The sequence below is a fragment of the Moschus berezovskii genome, chromosome 24, assembly GCF_049115385.1.
Source record: "Moschus berezovskii isolate FMDL1 chromosome 24, NW_MosBer_1.0, whole genome shotgun sequence".
Taxonomy (NCBI): Eukaryota; Metazoa; Chordata; class Mammalia; order Artiodactyla; family Moschidae; genus Moschus; species Moschus berezovskii.
Window position 1 is genome coordinate 21360633 of NC_142483.1, and position 20388 is coordinate 21381020.

At 41.1% G+C, this 20388-nt stretch overlaps 1 protein-coding gene across 3 annotated transcripts in view; it reads left to right on the forward strand.

The window, feature by feature from the left end:
* The window catches only part of PTPRG (protein tyrosine phosphatase receptor type G), a 771055-nt gene that overhangs the window by 624527 nt on the left and 126140 nt on the right, over nucleotides 1-20388 (forward strand). For all 3 annotated transcript variants that reach the window (XM_055414236.2, XM_055414235.2, XM_055414238.2), the window contains exon 8: nucleotides 8894-9086. In XM_055414236.2, coding sequence (XP_055270211.2) covers nucleotides 8894-9086 — 193 coding nt within the window. The remainder of the gene's footprint in view (nucleotides 1-8893; nucleotides 9087-20388) is intronic.

Sequence of the window (20388 nt, forward strand, 5' to 3'; positions counted from 1 at the left end):
GCAGTCAGCATGGCTTGTGTGGTTCCCCTCAAGGTCGACGGTAAATATCAGGCAAAACTCCAACCATGATTTTGTCACCCAAACAAAATGGCGGCACCCTCAGTCCTGGCATAGGAGGCCAAAGGAACAGGGAATAGCCCATTGAGATGGGTCCCTGCCTTGTATTCGTGATCAGTCAGGGAACATGATAAGTTTTAGTCTACTATCTAGGATGTGTTTTATTCTATAACAGTTGCTATCAGATGGTGATACTTTGGCCATAGGAGACTATCCCAACTTTCACTTTCCAAGACTGTTGGCTTCTATAGTTTGAAATATGACATTGCATATAATCTCCCCTAGCATCAGTTTTGTTGAAGTGCTTCTTGGAGGTTCTGTCAAAAAGACTAGTTTATTTATTTGCATGAGTTCTAAAAAATTGAAGTTAGTTGATTTTTTGTTGGAGTTCATAGTTGATTTACAATATTTTGCTAGGTTCAGATGTACAGCAAAGTGTTTCAGTTATATATATACTTTTCAGATTATTTTCCATTATAGGTTATTACAAGAGGTCCAGTATTGTTCTCTATGTTACATAATAAGTCCTGTTACTTGCCTGTTTTATGTACAGTAGTTTGTTAATCCCATTCTCTAATTTATCCTTCTCCTACACCACTTTTCTCTTTGGTAACCGTAAGTTTGTCTTGTATGTCTGTAAGTCTATTTTTGCTTTGTATGTATATTCAGTTGTATTACTTTTTATATTCTACATATAAGTCATATCATATAATGTCTGTCTTTTTCTCTGTGACTTACTTCATTTAGTATGATATTCCCTAGGTCCATCTATGTTGTGCAAATGGCAATATTTCATTCCTTTATGTGGCCGACTAATATTCCATTGTGTGTATGTGAAGGGGGGCACAGCTTAAATTTTTCATCTATTAAGGGGCATTTGGGTTGCTTCCATGACTTGGCTATTGTAAATAGTGTTACTATGAACATTGGGGTGCCTGTGTCTTTTCAAATTAGTTTCTGTCTTTTCCAGACCTATGCCCAAGAGTGGGAATGCTAAATCATATAGTAGCTCTATTTTTAGTATTTTGAGGAACCTCCATGCTATTTTCCATAGTGGCTGTACCAATTTACACTCCCACCAGTAGTGTAAGAAGGTTCCCTTTTCTCCACACCCTCTTCAGCATTTATTATTTGCAGACATTGTGATAATAGCTATTCTTACCAGTGTGGGGTGATACTTATTGCAGTTTAAATTTTCATGTCTATAATCAGTAACAATATTGAGCATCTTTCATGTCTTCATTGGAGAAAAGTCTGTTTAGGTCTTCTACTCATTTTTTGATTGGGTCGTTTGTTTTTTTGATGTTGAGTTGTATATTTTGGAAATTAACCCTTTGTCAGGCACATTGTTTCCAAATATTTTCTCCCATTTCATAGGCTGTGTTTTTGCCTTATTGATGGTTCCCTTTGCTATGCAAAAGCTTTTAAGTTTAATTAGGTTCCATTTGTTTACTTTTGCTTTTATTTCTTTTTCCTTGAGAAAGTGACCCAAGAAAACATTGCTACAACTAATGTCCGAAAATGTTTTACGTATTTTCTCTTCCAGGAATTTTATGGTGTTATGTCTTATATTTAAGTCTTTAAGCCATTTTGAGTTTATTTTTGTGTATTGTGTGAGAGTGTGTCCTGACTTCATTGATTTACATGCAGCTGTCCAGCTTTCCCAACACTAGTTGCTGAAGATATTTTCTTTGCCCCATTATTTATTTCTGCTTCTTGTGTTGTAGATTAATTGACCATTGGCATATGGGTTTGTTTCTGGGCTCTCTCATCTGTTCTGTTGATCCGTACATCTGTTTTTATGCCAATAGCATGCTGTTTTGATTATTGTAAGTTTGTAATATTGTCTTAAGTCTTAAGACAGTAATGTAATGCTTCCAGCTTTGATTTCTTACCCCCAACCCCTCCAGGATTATTTTAGCAATACAGGGTCTTGTGTAGTTCCATATAAATTTTAGGAATATTTGTTCTAGTTCTGTGAAAAATGTCATGGGTTATTTGATAGGGATCATATTAAACCTATAGATTGCTCTGGGTAATCTGGCCATTTAAACGTTACTTCTTCCAGTCCACAAGCATGGGATATCTTTCCATTTCTTTGGGCCATCTTCAGTCTCCCTTATCGTGTCTTATAGTTCTCAGCATATAGGTCTTTCACCTAATGATTAGGTTTATTCCTAGATATTTTGTTTTCTGATGCAATTTTAAAATGGATTTTTTTTTTTACTTTCTGGCATTTCATTGTTAGTGTAAACAAAGACAACAGATTTCTGAATATTAATCTTGTATCCTTTTACTTTGCTGAATTCATGTATTAGTTTTAATAGTGTTTACATGGGGTCTTTAAGTGACATGACATTTTAAAATTTCAACCAATATTGTCCCTGTCATAAAGAGTAAAGCAGCTCCTTTGAATGAAGACCATGTTACATATGGAGCCAAACTGTACCATTTTTGGCTATATACTTCATCCAAGTTAATCAATTACTCTACTAACTCTGCCTCAACTTTCATCTGTAAAATGGAAATAATAATAATACCTACTTTATGGAGTCATTATGGAGATTCATTGATGGAGTGCATGTAGGATATGCTCAAGACTAGTGCCTGGCACCACAGGAAGTACTCGGAGATATTAGGTGGGTTTCTTTGTTGCTTTTTTTTTTTTTAATTGCTGAAGCCACAGCTCTGTCCAGCAACAACAAACAAGCCACATTTATCATTTTTTTAATTTTCTGACATCAACACTAAAATATTTAAAGATAAACAGGTGAAATTAATTTTAATAATATGGTTTATTTAACCTCATGTATCCAAAATACTATCATTTCAATCAATGTGCAGGACTAGCCACATTTCCAGCAGAATGGCCATGTGTGACTGCTGATGGTTGGGCCTCTCATATTTATCTCAAGGCTGTAACTACTGATGAATCACGTAATTCAGAAAGTTTCTATTCCAACACATTTGAATGAAGACTTTCTTTTAATAGTGAGGGAAGATGCTATTATTAGCCCATAGCAGGTAGGTTTCATTGTTAATTATGGTTATATCCTCTTCTTTCTGTAGAAGGCCTTTTTATAATCACCTTCACCCAAAACTGCCCATAGCTGCAGGGAGAGAGCACAGCCTGCAGACGTGGAGCATGCTCAGATTTTATTTTTATAGCCATGGTTCAGTAAGTAAAACTTTGAATGCTCCAGGCTGCTGGGAATTCCATATTCCCTAATTATTATCTTGTTTACTCATGCGGCAGCCAAACCATACATACCTCTTAAATGTATGACAAAACTCACATCCCCATGACCTTAGGTGTGACATTATAGATCCTAATGTTTACCCTGGAGTTTATTATTATTCTTATAATGGACTCTGGCTTTGTTTAATTGCCATTCTATATCCAGCCTATAAAATATTGTGCTCATCAGCCTTTCAGTGGTTGGTAATTACATTACTTTTGATTTTCTCTCATTTGTTTCCTTCAGCCATGATAGTCCTCTCCCACATCTTATGGACCAGATCTTACAAATAGTATGAATAGTTTTCAAATTTCCTTTGACGCAAACTGACAGATTAAAAACTAATTATTCTCTGTAATATTTTTACAATAAAAACTTAAGTTGAGTTGATTTATATACACTTCCAGCCAGCACATTTGCAATTCAAGGTTAAAATTGTTCTTGAAACAGCACCAGTTAAAATGCAATTACAACTCCCCAAGCAGGGATAAAAGAAGGAAATGTTTTACATGTTCACTTCAAACGTTAAAAAGTCAATTTAATATTATAGAAATAAAAACTTTCATTTATTTTTCCTAAATGATAAAGAGTTCGTTAATTATATTCAAGGTAAATCCAAGTGTTTATTACGTGCCTCTGGAAAAGAATAAGGGAAAGAAAAGTACAGGCTTTGTGAGGTGAATTTTTTTCGGTTTGCACCTCCTGTCTGTTCATAGTTCTTGATTCTTCCTGTGTTGGGCTGTAGGCTGTTTCTTTCCAGAATGCAGAAACGTGAATAGATGTAAATTGCCGTAGTGAAATGGCAGCGGTGGGTTCCTGAATGGCAGGGTCTTTGGAGGGCAGCTAAAAGGATTGGTTAGGGACTTCTGTACTAACATCAAATTCTGTTTGTCCACTACAGCATTGCTCTTTCAGTGAATAATACTGAAGACCTGTTACGCATTTGGCACAAAGTGACTGAAAGTGTGAAAAACAGAATCAGGCTTCTAATCCTCACTTCACCTCTCAGTTTCTGAGTGATTCTGAGCAAGAGACTTAATGTCTCTAAGCCCGAGTTCCTACTCAGTCAAAACAATATAATACAAAACAATGAAAAGCGATGATAATACCGCCAACAGTATTGGATTTAAATGAGGATTAAGTAGGAGAAAGCAGATAACACTCAGCACATTGTGCCTAATCACCGCTCAGTAAATATTAGTTTCTAGTGTTAGTGATATCATAATTATATTATGAATAATGTCACTGTAATGTTGTTATTTTGAGCCAAGACTAAGTTAGAAACCAAAGCAATGTTTATGAAGTGCTTGACAAAGGCACATAATGAGTTTGATAAGATGCAAATGTTCATGATACATATACATAGACACATTATATATATACAGAGTATATATAATGATGTTATACACGTAAACTACATAGGTAGTGTTTACTATATATATGTATAATGTACATTGTTAATATATATGTCTATATATACTATAAGAAAGAAAGAGAAAAAGAAGCTGCAGAGAACTTCTTACGTTGTAAGCTTAGCACACAATCATAGTTACTACATTCTTCACAAAATAATAATAGTAATGACAGGTGGCACAGTGGTACAGAATCCGCCTGCCAATTCAGGAGACGCAGAGGACTTGGGTTTGATCCCTGGGTTGTGAAGATCCCCTGAAGGAGGAAATGGCAGTCCACTCCAGTATTCTTGCCTGGAGATTCCTATGGACAGGGGATTCTGGTGAGCTATAGCCCGTGGGGTCGCAGAAGAGCCAGACACGACTTATGCTCTGCTGCATGCACTAATGACAGTAATATTTACTGAGTACCTTTTCTGTGTCAGGAATTATCCAGGCAGGAAAATGTTTCCTGATAATACCTGTCTAAAGGTGTTGGCCCAAGGTACATTTGAGAAGGATCTCGTGTACATTTTAGAAGGATCACTGTGTTAGCTAGATCTAGAAGAATGTAGTTAACTAGAAGAACTGAACAGATCACACACCAAATGTGTGGACCAATCAGAGGCCAGAAAGACGCAGCTTTGTAGTTTGTTCTATGTCTTGTGCTTTACATGGGGCTACCTTGTTGCCCAACTCTTCGAGGCACCTTCCTGTTGTCGCCTGCCCTGTGAATGGCGTCCCATGGAATCCAACAAAGGCAGGATCCTGGTGGTGGCCAGGTTTACCTTTAGCAACTGTGGGTTTCAAGGCAAGGATAAGGGCTGAAGGACAACACGCAGCAGCTGTGTAATGAGCTGCAGAAGTTGTCTGGTCCAGATGACTGCTGACCTCCTGCCCAAGTGACAAACGTAGGTTCCCCTTGCCAATCTGGAGACCATGGAAGCTTCCACTCAGTGGCCAAGCATGCCTGTCACCAGCAGGAGAGGCCACTGACAATTTTTATCCAACTGAGAGGAGTGACAGAGTTTTCGTAAACGCTGCCAATACCGAAGGACATTTGATGAGCCAGCTAAGCTTGTCCTCCCTTTTTCCTCTTTTATGCGACTGTCAAGAGAAGCTATGATCCAGGTGACAATATAATATCGCCCAGGTCATCAGTTCACTCTCAGAACCATCACGTCCTTCCTTTGAAATCTTTGGGCAAGTTGAGTTAATGACAAGGATGTGGCTGAGCTTTTAAGCCATTGCATGTCATTAAACTGTAAGAGCAATTTGAGCAAAATCACTTCTGTGTTGAATGCAGAACCTGCCTCTTTTTACAGTTATATGACTAATTCTTTCCTGAGGCATCAGAAATAAACTTTTCAGGAGTACTAAATGAGAGCTGTGAAAGAAGCAAGTATTCGAGAGAATAAACAAACCTTGGAGTCACATTGCTGAGGGTCTTCGAGGCCATCCTTTCCTGGCATCCCAGAGAAGAAAGCATTTGATGACAGATGGCTGTCCCTTCTAAAAAATTGCTGTGTATGACAGCCCACTCTTCTTAAAAAAAAAATCACCCTGAAGTTAAGGAATTTCTTCCTCTATTCAACTCACATCTCTTAAGGCTTTAATGCAAACCAATTTTCTCTTATTTGGCCTTCTCTGGACGTGGATAAGAGCAGGTCATCATCTTTCACATACAAGGCCTTTAATCAAATTACTCCTTACTCGCCTTTTCTTCGGGCGAAACAGTTCCTCTTCCTTGAACCTTTCCACACGGGATTGTGCTCCTTGCCTTTCATCATGTTGGTTGGTCTTCCCTTGACTGCCTCCAGAAGGTCTTTGTTAATTCCTTTCATGTAATTTTTACGAGTTATTTTCTCTGAGAAAATTCTGAAAGCTCCTCTCACTTTGAGACACTTTCAGTTCTGATTTTGGTAGTCCCCACCAAATGTGTGCACCTTGCTAGCTTGAGCTGATTTTTCCTTCCAGCACCTCCAATTATTTTCATCTGAATAGGTCACCTTTGGACAGAGTAAACAGTCCAGTTTTCTTAATTATTCTGCTTTTATGGCCTTTCTCCCTTCATGATACATAAACAGGGACCATTAGAAGGAAGCATGGAAGAAAGACAAATTCTAAATAGCAACCATGTGAGTTGTTAGAAGTTCTATGAATTGTAGAGAACTAGAATAAAAGGGGATTAACAGGCTACTTTTGCCTGAAAGACCACCCTGCTTCTATTCTCTTGAGGAAAAAGCAGAAAAGGTTTCATGGTTTATCACTTTCCATGTGCAGGAGAATTGGGAGAGGAGGTGGAATGATAAGTGAATCCATATACTTAAACGATTTTTCTTGACGATGTAAATTCAGTGCCTTCTCATGCAAAGAGAGGAGTTTCAGAGTATAAGCCAGTCATTTTCTGTCATTCTGTGAGGCTGTTAGAGAAACACTGGGGTTCGTTCCAGGCTTCAGGACGCCCGTCCAGAAATCCCAGTCCTAATTCTCTTATTATCCATTGGCTTAACCACCTCCTGGTGCTGTAAGTTTAGAGCAGCCACTCCATCTCAGCTTGGGAAGTGGTTTTCTACCACCATTTCCCCTTGTAATTCTCTCCTGCAGAAAGCATTCTGATTTGGCATTCAAGGAGCCGGTTGGGCCAGAAAAAATTCATTCGGTTTCTCTATTTATTTCCCATTTTTAACCCCAGCTCAAGGAGTTGGTATTTTGGTGGCTTACCTTATGCTCCATTTCTTTGGTTACAAGAGTATCTTTGTGGCCCACTGAGAACAAATCTCTGTCACTTAGCCCCTGTTCTATTCCTCTTATGTAATAGAATGATCTTTTCTTAAAAAAAAAATTGGAGTATAGTTGCTTTACAATGTTGTGTTAGCTTCTGCTGTACAGCAAAGTGAATCAGCTCTACTTATACATATATCCCCTCTTTCTAAGATTTCCTTCCCATTTAGGTTTCCACAGACGATTGAGTACAGTTCCCTGTGTAGATGCTCATTAGTTACCTGTTTTATACATAGTAGTATATATATATATCTCCCAATTGCCCAGTTCATCCCACTGCCACCCTTTACCCCTTGCTGTCCATACATGTATTCTCTACCTGTGTGTCTCTATTTCTGCTTTGCAAATAGGTTCATCTGTACTATTTTTATAGATTCCATATGACCTTTTTTATGCTATGCAGAATGTTGAGGGCCACAAAGAATCCTTTTTGATAGTATAAATAGGATCCTGGGGTCCTGACTTTTTCTTTGATTTCCCCTAAAAGTTTAGACACAGTCTTGAGGAGAATGTTTCCTAGTAATATTAAGAATAATGACACCTAATCTTTACTACGGGCTTACTGGCTGCTTCCTAGATTTTAATCTTTTTAACAACCTTAAGAAAGGCAGTACTAGTATCATATCCATTTTATAGATGAGGAAACCTGTGTTACAGAAAGCTTGAATAATTTGATTATGATTACATCTGGTAAATGTAATCAACATCTGGTAAATGTTGAACTTCAGTAGTTTAACCTGAACACCATGGGCTTGTCACCTTTGTGACTTAGTAACTGCTGAACTGTATCCCTAGTATATAAGAAGGTACTTAGTGAGAATTATTGAGAAATTGTGAAATTCTAAAGCTTTTCTGTTCCTGGAACTGTTTTAATGACCACACATGGATAATCTCATTTACTGCTGACCCAAACCCTATCCGGTCGATGTTGCAGTAATTCTCAGCATTTTACCAAGGAAGATTTGAGGCTCAGGAGAAGTTAAACAACTTTGTCAGGGTCACAGAGTGGTTTAGCCATGGAGCTAGGATTCCCACCCAGGAAGTCCGAGTCTGAAACTTGCCTGTTTCACTATGTAACTCTGTGCTGCTTCCTGTAATACTGAAGTTCTTGCCAGGGGTTGGGGCAGGGGTGACTGGGGGGTTGCTGCAGAAAGACCCGGCCTCTTGTCTGAGACACGAGCTGCAAGAGTTCTAAGCACCTTCCAATGAAGTGTTTTCCTTTTCAGTCGACAGAAAAGACTCCACAGCCAGATAAGCCCACTGGCAGTGATTCCAGCAGGCAGCCTGTGTCTGGCTGAGTCTGTCCCACTCGACTTCGGGCACCTCCCATCACCTTGTGTTGTCATCACACCTCCTGGCTTTGGACCACGTAGCCTTCTAACCAGATTTCTTTTTTCTCCTTTTCTCTGGTTCTGTGTTCAGCTCGAGGCTTTTTATTCCATCTTCACCACGGAGCAGCAAGACCACGTCAAGTCAGTGGAGTATCTGAGAAACAACTTCCGGCCTCAGCAGCGCCTGAATAACAGGGTGGTGTACAAGTCTGCCGTCCGTGACGCCTGGAACCACGACATGACAGACTTCTTAGAAAACCCACTGGGGACGGAAGCCTCTAAAGGTATATTTGGATTCAGTGCCCTTGCCCAGAGGAAGATTTCCTTATCATAAATTACTCTAAGTGAAAAGGAGTTCGGAACCAGCCAAGAATTGGAACTTGGCATTAAAAGCATGTTTCTCTGCTAAAAGAGACTTGTCTGGGTGATAAATAGAAGCATTTGTGGGAATAACTTCAGTTAAACAGATATGTTCAGAATTGCCCTTTTGAGTAGCGACGTATCAGTCCTTCTCTCTGTAATTTGACCTTGTAGCATCAGCACTAAACTCGTTGATGTCTTAAAGCTTTTTAGTGTTTTACTTTTTAACTGTTTCCCTGCTGCAGTCAGGTGTTTGAGCTCAAACATCAGGACCTCAGACTTGCTTTCAACACCCCGGTCTTCAGCTTTCTTACTAACTTCCATACTAGGCAAGAAGTCCCCCTCCAGCTCTCCACCTCCACCAGACATCATGTACCCTTTTAAATCTATTGTTTAACAGTTCAATTCCCAGATCTGAAAAACATAAGTTTCATAACTTGCTTGTGTCCTAATCTTTTTCCATGTCTCCTTTCTCATGGGAAACGGTCTTGAATTTCTCTCCCAGGAAATTGGAAAGTCTGATTCTACCCTCACTGCCCAACCTTCAAGCTCTGTGATTTGTCATAAAATCACAGAGCTCAGGAAACCCTTGGAGGAATAAGGCTTGTCAAAGTCCCAGTATTTGGAAGGGAGGAAAGAAAAAGAAGGTATTTCCTTTGGGTTTGAAGATATGGGTCTTTCCCAAGTCAGTTCTCTCCTTTGAAATAGTGAGCTTGGGTGATGTGGGACGCACTTATGTCTTTTATTGACATTGACTGTGGTGTTTTTAGCGTCGTAAGTTATATGCAAGGGCTTTATTTCAGGAGTACATACCCCTACCTCCAATAAAAGGGACCAGTTTACTGGCATATGACCTTTATAGGAACAAGGAGAGTGAGTTGATATTCCATAAATAACTGCATTGACGTGCCTTTTGATGATAAGAAGGAGCCCATTTTCCAGGCTCATGTATCTGCAAAGGAGCTGAAAGAAGAGGAAAGGGAGTTTTAACAGTGTGATCATCTCCTTCCTGTCGGTGTAGTTTTGTCAGAGGATGGTGCGAAGAAGCTAGTCTGGCCAGGTTCCGTCAAGACATACTTGAGAGTCAACTAATTTGGGGCTGACACTTTGTCAAGGGCATCATTTATCAACTGGGAACAGCAGGAAGGTTGAGAAGCACTCAAACCTGTAAAATATCTTGGATTGGACTGGCATGAAGAACCTCATTTGGCCTATTTTTTTTTAATCCAAGTTAAAAATAAAGTGAACAGCCAAACTGTAAAGCTTTCTCCCAAGAGAACTTGCTTGGGGAAAGGAGGACTCTTAGGGCTGACTGTGTTGCAAGAGGTGGGATGTTTGGACGATGGGGAATTTATATCACAAGTGAGTGTAGGATCTGGTAGCTCAGAAATGCTGACGTTATGACAGTTACAAAGTTCTTTCCTAATAAATGGGCTTGAGCATCTGATGTACCAGCTGTGCAGAGAGGGTGCATAGTCCTTCTTACCCAAGGAAACTAGAGAGGACACTGGTTTCCATTGCATTAAATTGTCAGAGTGGGCAGGATCCTCCACCGAATGGTCTTTCTCTGATTTTGAGCAGAACCAAGGACCCATCCTTAGGTAGAGGGAATCACTCCTTCATCTTAGAAGGTTACAGTGATCATGGTGTGCATCCATTGCTGACTCTTAAGATGTTTGAATATTAAAATGTTTTGTGATCTTTCTAGAGACAGAGATGTAGACACAGTCTTCTTTTTAAATTTTTTTTAGCATAGTGTTGGAGTGTAACCTACAGAAAAGTGCACACACAGTATACATACAGCTTGATGACTTTTCAAAAACTGAATATACTTGAGTGACACACTCCCAGATCCATCACTTCAGCTTCTCAAAGCATGTTCTTCTCCCCATTCCTAGTCACTGCCCATTCCCAAGGATAGCCATCATCATAGTCTTGCCTCCTGATCAATTTCGCATAAATAGAATCAGTTCTATTCTGTCTTGCTCCTGTTGCTTTATACTGCTTTGAAGAGTCACCTATGCTGTTTCACATAATTGTAGTTTGTTCTTGTTGCTGAATTTCAGTGTGTGACTGTACCTGAATTTATCCTTTTTTACTTTTTTTTTTGGAGGCTAATTATTTTGCAATATTATATTGGTTGGTTTTGCCATACATTGACATGAATCCGCCCCGGATGTATATGAGTTCCCCTTTCTGAACCTCCCTCCCACCTCCCTCCTCTCCTTATCCTCCCTCTGGGTCATCCCTGCACACTAGCACCGAGCATCCTGTATCATGCATTGACCCTGAACTGGCGATTTGTTTCACATATGATAATATACATGTTTCAATGCCATTCTCCCAAATCATCCCACCCTCACCCTCTCCCACAGAGTCCCAAAGACTGTTCTATACATTTGTGTTTCTTTTGCTGTCTTGTATACAGGGTTATCATTTCCATCTTTCTAAATTCCATATATATGCGTTAGTATACTGTATTGGTGTTTTTCTTTCTGGCTTACTTCACTCTGTATAATAGGCTCCAGTTTCATCCACCTCATTAGAACTGATTCCAATGCATTCTTTTTAATGGCTGAGTAATACTCCATTGTGTATATGTACCAAAGCTTTCTTATCCATTCGTCTGCAGATGGACATATAGAGTTGCTTCCATGTCCTGGCTATTATAAACAGTGCTGCGATGAACATTGGGGTACATGTGTCTCTTTCAATTCTGGTTTCCTCAGTGTGTTTGCCCAGGAGTGCGATTGCTGGATCATATGGCAGTTCTGTTTCCAGTTTTTTAAGGAATCTACATGAATTTGTAGATTATTTTCATGTTTTGGTAATTATGAAAGTTTTTTTTTTTTAATTACTTACTTGGCTGTGCCGGGTCTTGGCTGCGAAACATGGAATCTTTTTAGTTGTGGCCTGCGAACCCTTAACTGAAGCATGTTGGGACCTAGTTCCCTGACCCGGGATCAAACCCGGGTCTCCTGCACTGGGCGCATGGAGTCTTAGCCATCAGGGAAGTTCTGATGTGGACACATCTCTGTTGCTTATGCACCCTATAGTAAAATGACTGCGCCTAAAGGATATGTGTGTGTTTGGATCTGATTAGATACTGTACAGTTTGCCAGAGTGACCGTATATACCACTTTACAATTCTCTCAGTGATGCAGGAAAGTTTTCTGGTTTTGTTTTTTTTTTTTTTTGCACTTTTTTCAAGGCCTGATTTACATATCATAAAGTTTAGGTGTAGTGAATGTGCAATTCAGTAATTTTTATCAATCTTATAGTTGGGCAGCCATCATCACGTCTACTCTTAGAACATTCTCTTCACCCCAGCAAGTTCCTTCATGTCTGTTTGCAGTCAGTTCTTTCTCCTAACCTCAACTCTGCTTTTGACTCTAGGATTTTAGGATTTATTGTAGATCAGTAGCTCATTTCTTTTTACTGCTGTTTAAAATAACAGCTTTATTGAGATTTAATTCACATACCATATAGTTTATTCTTTTACAGTGTACCCTTCAGTGGTATTCTGTATTCACAAAGTTGTGTGATCATCAGTATTATCTATTTCAGGACTTTTTGTCACCCCAAAAAGAAATTTTATCCCTCTTAGCAGTCACTCCTTTTTCTCCCATGCCTGCTTCCTGCCCAGGCCCAGGAAACCAATAATGTGCTTTTTGTCTGTATGGAGTTGCCTGTTAGGGAGATTGCACATAAATGGAATCCTCCAATAGTTGACTTTTTTGTCTCTGGCTTCTTTCACTTAGCATCATATTTTCAAGATTTATCCATATTTGCACATGTGTCAGAATTTCATTTTATGAACAAGCTACACATCATTTTATGGATATACCACATTTTGCTTATCTACTTGTCAATTGATAGATCCCACTTTTGGCTCATTATGAACATCGTAGCTTTGAACATTCATGTTCACATTTTTGTGCGGATGTATGTTATCATTTCTCTTGGATGTAAGCCTAGGAGTAGAATTGCTGAGTCATAGGGCAACTCTATGTCTGCATTCCTATCAGCATCATGTGAAGGTTCTGATTTCTCCACATCTTCACCAACACTTGTTATATATATTTTTTGTTGTAGTCATCCTGATGGATATGAAATAGTATCTCTTTCTAGTTTTGATTTGCACTTTCCTGGTGACTACTGATGTCCCTGTTTATTTGTTTTTTAATATTTATATGTTTATTTACTTGGTTGTGGCCCACAGGATGTTTTCAGTTGCAGCGTGTGGAATCTGCAGTTGTTGCATGCAAGGCCTTTCAGTTGCAGCATGTGAGCTCTCTAACTGCAGCATGTGGGACCTAGTTCCCCAACCAGGGATCGAACCCAGGCCTCTTACATTGGGAGCGCAGAGTCAGCCACTGGACCACCAGGGAACTTCCTTCCCTATTGCATTTAAATGATGTTTCTATTTGTTTCATGTGTCATAGAACCATGGTCCACGTGACCAAATGCTCCTCCTTCTAAATCCCCCAAGAAAACTCAGGTGTTTTCATGGCATCAAAGGCTGAAAGCCAGCTACCAGTGCCAGCAATTATTAGGAAGCCTGGAGGGCTTTGATTATCGAGCTTAGTGATCTGAGTAGAGAAGAGCCAACACAAAGGAAGAGTCCCTTTATTTATTTATTTTTGGCTGTACGAGGTCTTCATTGCTGTGTGGGCTTTTCTCTAGTTGTGGCAAGTGGGGGCTACTCCCTAGTTGCAGCTTATGGGCTTCTCATTGCAGTGGCTTCTCTAGTGGGAGCAAAGTGTCTAGGGCATGTGGGCTTCCGTAGTTGCAGCTCCAGGGGTCTAGAGTGTACACTCACTAGTTGTGACGCCTGGACTTAGTTGCTCTGTGGACTGTCAACTCTTCATGGATTAGGGATCAAACCCATGTCTCCTACACTGGCAGGTGGATTCTTTACCATTGAGTCACCAGGGAAACCCAGTAAGCTTTTTTGATTGAGGACCAGGCATTGGGCCATGTGATCTCTTGTTGCAACTACTCAGCTCGGCCTCTGTAGCATCAAGGCAGCTGTAGACAGCACATAAATGAGTAGGTGCAGAAAATGTCTTCTAATAAAACTTTATTTGTAACAATAGCTGGCAGTCCAGATTTAGCCACGGAACAATAGTTTCCTTACCCCTGCTCTCGGGGATGGCTCAAACTTAGATGGAGAAATCCAATCTTAGGCGTGTTTGAAGGTATTTTCATGATAGCTGTGACTGTGAAAGTGTCCATGGCTTGGTTCTGCCTTTCCAAGACACTGCAAGAGGTTTATTAGCTTGGTAACCGTTCACTGACCAGTCCACCCTAAGATCTGCTCATCTTCCGCTCCAGATACATAAGCAGAGCCTCAGGAGACTGAGCCCCACCTCCCTTGTTCCATGGCCGTGATCAGCAACTGGTGTTCATTGAGCAGCACTGTGGAGGCTGCCTGAGTTATGGTACCCCCATCCTGCCCTTCTGTCAGGATGATCTGACATACTGGAACAGAAAAAGCAGAATCAAGCTTTCAGACCCCAGCAAGGAGATACATGGCCGCTTACGACACCCAAAGAGGGGGAGAAGTCATCCTAATATTGTACTGATGCCTGAGACAGACTTATGATGGATATCATCTGTAAAAAAATATAAAGCTTTAGTTTCCAGGAAATGGAAACAGTGTTTAGGCTCGTTGGATTGTTCACGGGACATCCAAATCACCACTCTGCCCTTTCTCGGTAAATAACTTGGACAGACTTTCAGATTTAATGGGCTGTCATTTTAGTTACTCTTAACACATCCTGAGCACATGGAAGAGCACGTCGGTGATTAAGTGCTGAATACTGTCTATTGTGAAGACTTTTGGAACAGTGAACGGAGAAAAATAACTTTCCTTCCAACAACATGAAACATATGGTTTATTAATGTAACGAAACCTGTTCAAACCACAGTGGAATCAAAACCACTTGATCTGATAATGTGATTTGATGGCTTAATTAAAGTGACATTGTATAATGTAATAAAAGCAAAGGAAGAGGACAGTGAGCTGCCAGGGTCCCGCCCAGTCTCCTAAAGGCACTGCCATGCTTTCTGGAAAATGATTTTTGCTTTTTGTTTTTTTTTTTTTGCTGATGGAGGAATCTCTTTGTTAGTTATATTTTTAGTGCTAAAGATTGCTTCCTGTCTTGGTTAAAAGGTAGTTTTTAAGGACATGTACCAGTGTGAGAATGCCTAAGTAACTAGTCTATTTTAAATCAGAACCCATCGAGAAAGAGCATCCCGTTTTCCACCCAAATTAGCAAACAATGAAGTAAATCCATAGTTGCTTTTCAAAAGAGTTTGACATTGAAATCATGGTTTTCTGCTATTTTGGGAGAAAATATTAATGTTGTTCTATTTTCAGTTTAATCATTTTCACTCACCAGATTAATGAGCTTGAATCACTTTATCTTCCTAAAAGAAATTCTGATATGAGTCCTTAATTCCTTTGTAGGCAGCTGCGCTGCCAGAAACTCTTCCCGAAAGTTACCTTGGTACTTCTAGAAAGTTTCAACATAGAGAAGTATAAAGAAAATAACATTTTAAATTCAGCCTTTTAGAATGTTACCTGTCTTCTTTAAAAAGTGACTTCCCTGGTAACTCAGGTGGTAAAGAATCCGCCCGCAATGCAGGAGACCCTAGTTCAATTCCTGGGTCAGGAAGATCCACTGGAGAAGGGATAGGCTACCCACTCCAGCATTCTTGGGCTTCCCTGGTGGCTCAGCTGGTAAAGAAGCTGCCCGCAATGTGGGAGACCTGGGTTCAATCCCTGGGTTGGGAAGATACCTTGGAGAAGGGAAGAGCTACATACTCCAGTATTCTGCCGTGGAGAATTCCATGGATGTATATAGTCCATGGGGTCACAAAGAGCTGGACACAACTGAGCAACTTTCACTTTCACTTTTCTTTAAAAAGTAACTATTACTAGCTCTTACTTTTTATTCTTGGAAGTGATTAAGAAAGAAGTAAAAAGAAAACAAGTAAGGCTGGTTTTTTAAGACTCTCCAGCATCCTGGGTTCTCATACTTTTTTTTTTTTTTAATTGGAGGGTAATTGCTGTTCCGTTGTTCTTAGTGGCTCAGTTGTGTCTGACTTCTTATGACCCCATGGACTGTAGCCCACCAGGCTTCTCTGTCCATGGGGATTCTCCAGGCAAGAATGCTAGAGTGGGTTGCCATGCCCACCTTGAAAGTGATTAAGAAAGAAGTAAAAAAAAAAAAATACAGCTGGTTTTTTAAGACTCTCCAACATCCTGGCTTCTCATACTTTTTAAAAAAAATTTTTTTTAATTGGAGGATAATTACAATATTATGGTTTTTGCCATACATCAACATGAATCAGCCATAGATATACACGTGTCCCCTCCCTCTTGATCTCTCCTCCCTCCGCCCTGCCCACGCCACCCCTCTAGGTTGTCACAGAGCACTGGCTTTGGTTCCCTGTGTCATACATCAAACCCCTACTGGATATCTACTTTACATATGGTAATATATATGTTTCAATGCTGTTCTCTTCAATTCTGGGTTCTCATACTGCTGAAGGTCATGCCATGTTCTATCAAACACTTTTACATGCTCAGATATCCCATGATGATTAATTTTACGTGATTAGGTAGAGAGTTGGTATAAGTTTCCTTTGATTGGTTGGCATAAAGTTGATACTTGACATTTAACATAGCTTTAACTACTTTGGGCTCATGTTTGTAGGCAGTGAATTTCTTTTCATGTCTCAGGCAACTTCATCTACAATGAAGAGCTTTCTCTAGGAGCTGTGCCTGCTGCACTTATGGTTTAAAAGGCTACATAGGGGTTTTCATCGACCAGATGCTATATTGGCCTTTTCTATTCATATATGTTTTATTTAATCCTCAAAACAGCCTCTGTCAAGATTCACATTCATTTATCAAGTATTTGTTGAGCGTCTACTATGAACAAGTGTTCGGCACTAGACATAATGCTGAACAAGGGAGAAGAGTCTCTTATGGAGCTTAAGTTTTAAGGGGAAGAAGGAAACGAACAGGTCAAGCAGTGATAAAGCTCCGGTATTCTTCTGCAGGTCAAATCGGGCGGTTTGCTAGGAGCGGCAGAGTGTAGTGAGGCCGTGGGCAAGCAAGCTTCCCTGTATAGAGTGGTTGTTCTATTGCTCAGTTGTGTCTTAACTCTGTGACCCCATGGACTGCAGCACTCTAGGCTTTCTGGTCCTTCACTGTTTCCCAGAATTTGCATGTCCATTGAGTCGGTGATGGCATCCAACCATCTCATCCTCTGCCATCCCCTTCTCCTCCTGCCCTTCAATCTTTCCCAGCATCATGGTCTTTTCCAACGAGTCGGCTCTTTGCATCAGGAGGCCAGAGTATTGCAGCTTCACCTTCAGCATCAGTCCTTCCAATGAATATTCAGGGTTGGTTTTCTTTAGAATTGACTGGTTTGATCTCCTTGCTGTCCAAGGGACTCTCAAGAGTCTTCTCTAGCACCACAGTTCAAAAGCATCAATTCTTCAGCACTCAGCCTTCTCTGTGGTCCAACTGGTGGGCTAGTCTACAAAGTTCAGAGAGGGAAAAGTCCTTTGCAAAGGCCCCCTGCCTGAGGCGTAGGAACCAGTGAAGGTGAAATCTCAAAAGACCTTCCTTGGTAAGGGAAGACTTAAGACTATGTTCTTATAACCGTGGGATGCCTTTGAAGGGTGCTAAGCAGGGCTGTGGAACCATCTGACCAGGTTTTTAAACCCATCATTGACTGTTAGGTCAGAAATGTTTGCAGAGGACGTGGGGTGAAATTGGCAAGACAGCAGGAGGCTGATAGAAATACTCCTGGCAGGATGATATTGGTTGGATGAGGGCAATCCGGGAGAAGGTAAAAGTCATCTGTTAGGGTTGCATTTTGCTGTAGAGTCTCTAATATTTACTAACAGTTTGGATGGAGGGTTGTTGGGGTCGAGCAAAGAGAGAAATGCAGTGTTACTGTGTAACTGATGAGGTATCTGTGATTCCGAGAGAGCAGGTGGTCATCCAGAGCCTCTCAGCAAGGAGGTAGTGCTGAGACACGAACCGAGATCCCTTTGTGTTCAGATACAGCGTTCTTTCCATTTCACGAGGGACTGCCAGCTCCCATATGGATACACAAGCAGTGGCCTCTGTTTTTAAATGTCATCAGGTGGTTTGAGCAGCACAGTTTATTACTGTTTCTCTGAATGAAGACGCTTTAAAACTAAACGTCCTTGCGGCAATCAGATACCCTTCCTAAAGATAAAGTTTATCTTCCTGAAAGGAATCACTGGACTCTCTTTATCTGCTTGGCTTACTTTTGACAAGTTATTTTGAGTCCTCAAGGCAGGGGCTACTGAGGCCTTGATCACAGGGTTGCTCCCAGGGAGGGTCAGTGAACCCACTTGATGGGGATGGTAGAGCCTCCTAGATAGAGGATTTCGTGCATCCTTGAATCAACAGGACCTGACACAGTTCCTAAAACATAAGCAAACTGTTACTGTTCGTTGAATGAATGAATGGGGACACGATATAAGGCCGGTGGGTAAGAATGTAGATTTTGAAGTCAAGCACATCTGGACTCAAATTCCAGGCCAGTTGTTTACTCCTACATGTCTTTGCTCTAGTAAATATCTAAGCCTCCGTTTCCTTTCTGTAGCATGGAGCTAATAATCACATTTCCTTCCCTGACTTTTAAGTGAGACGGTGTTCCTCGGCCCAGACACTGTCAAGGCATTAGTACCTTTCTTTTGTAGCACTTTTTCAACATTGAAATATTACATTCATATGTATATTTTTTCCGCCTAATACCTAGCTCTCCCACTACCTTATAAGCTCCATAAGTGGTAAAATTGTTCTTGTGTTTTGTGTTGGTTTTTCTTTGTTAGAGGGTGCAGTACTCACTGTTAGCGCCACAGGAAATATTGGAATGGATGGATGGAGCTAATCCATACATGGCCAGGTGGCCAGGAGCACAAGAATTCTTGCTACCAGAGGTGGCACAGTTGAGGCATTTATAATCTAGCCCACACTAGGTGCTGTAATGGGGGGAGCATGGCCAGGCACTTGGAGTAGGGTTCTGCACCTCTCCCAGGCTTCCCCAGTGGTTCCGTGATAAAGAATCCACCTGCAGTGCAGGAGATACAGGAGATGCGTGTTCAGATCCCTGGGTCAGGAAGATCCCCTGAAGGAGGAAATAACAACCCATTCCAGTATTCTTGCCTGGAGAATCCCACAGACAGAGGAACCTGGCAGGCTACAGTCCATCGGGTCACGTAGAGTCAGACACAACTTAGCCAGTGAGCGCTTCACACCTTTCCCAGGACCTGAAATCAGAAAAGCCTCTGGGATTTGGAAAGGCATGACAACACCATGTAAAGAAGGCTTTCCTCTCAGTCCCAAGGAACAACCATGCTCCCCAGCTCCTCCACCAGGAAGCACCGAATGAGTCAGACGCCGGTGTCGGGATGCTCGCCGGCAGATCCACTTTATGGCTTGGGAGCTGTTGAGCTGCTACTGGTACCAGACGCCAGTGGCTGTCTTGTTTTCACACTTTATCGATATCCCCTAATTGCTGAATCCTCTGTCTGCAGGCAGGTAGGCAGAGTTTCACCTTCAGGTCTGACATAACCACCCTCCCACAGCTTCAGCTTTTCTTTGCCCTCTAGATAAAACCTTCCCTGGCCTTGGGTTTGCTTGTGTGGGCGCTGTGGTGCTTGTGTATTGCAATCTGGAAGTTAATGAAGGCCACCAGCATCCTTCCTTCCAGAGCATCATACTTCCTTTTTCTGTCGCTAACTAGTGGTTCACAGGCCGAGAAGCAGGAGGCGCTGAGATGCCTGCGTGCCTCCCCCCGGAGTCATGCGAGGAAGGTAGCTGGGAGACGGACGATTTATCTGCTCCATTCTTCCACTGATTCGTCCATGAGCAAACACAGGTTTGCTTGAGGTTGATTTTTCTTTAGGTACAAGGAACATGGCCTGAACCCTTGGCTTTTTCAGGGCTTAAGCAGTGCAGTCACACCCCAGCGCCTGAGACTGTGTGTAAAGGCACAGGGCGGGAGCCCACGATGAGGCCTCTGGAATCATTTTTTTGTCTTATCTATTTATTTGGCTGCACTAGGTCTTAGGTGCAACCCGTGGGTGCTTTAGCTATGGCATGAAAACTCTTTGGCTGTAGCATGTGGCATCTAGTCCCCTGACCAGGGGTCCAGCCTGGGCCCC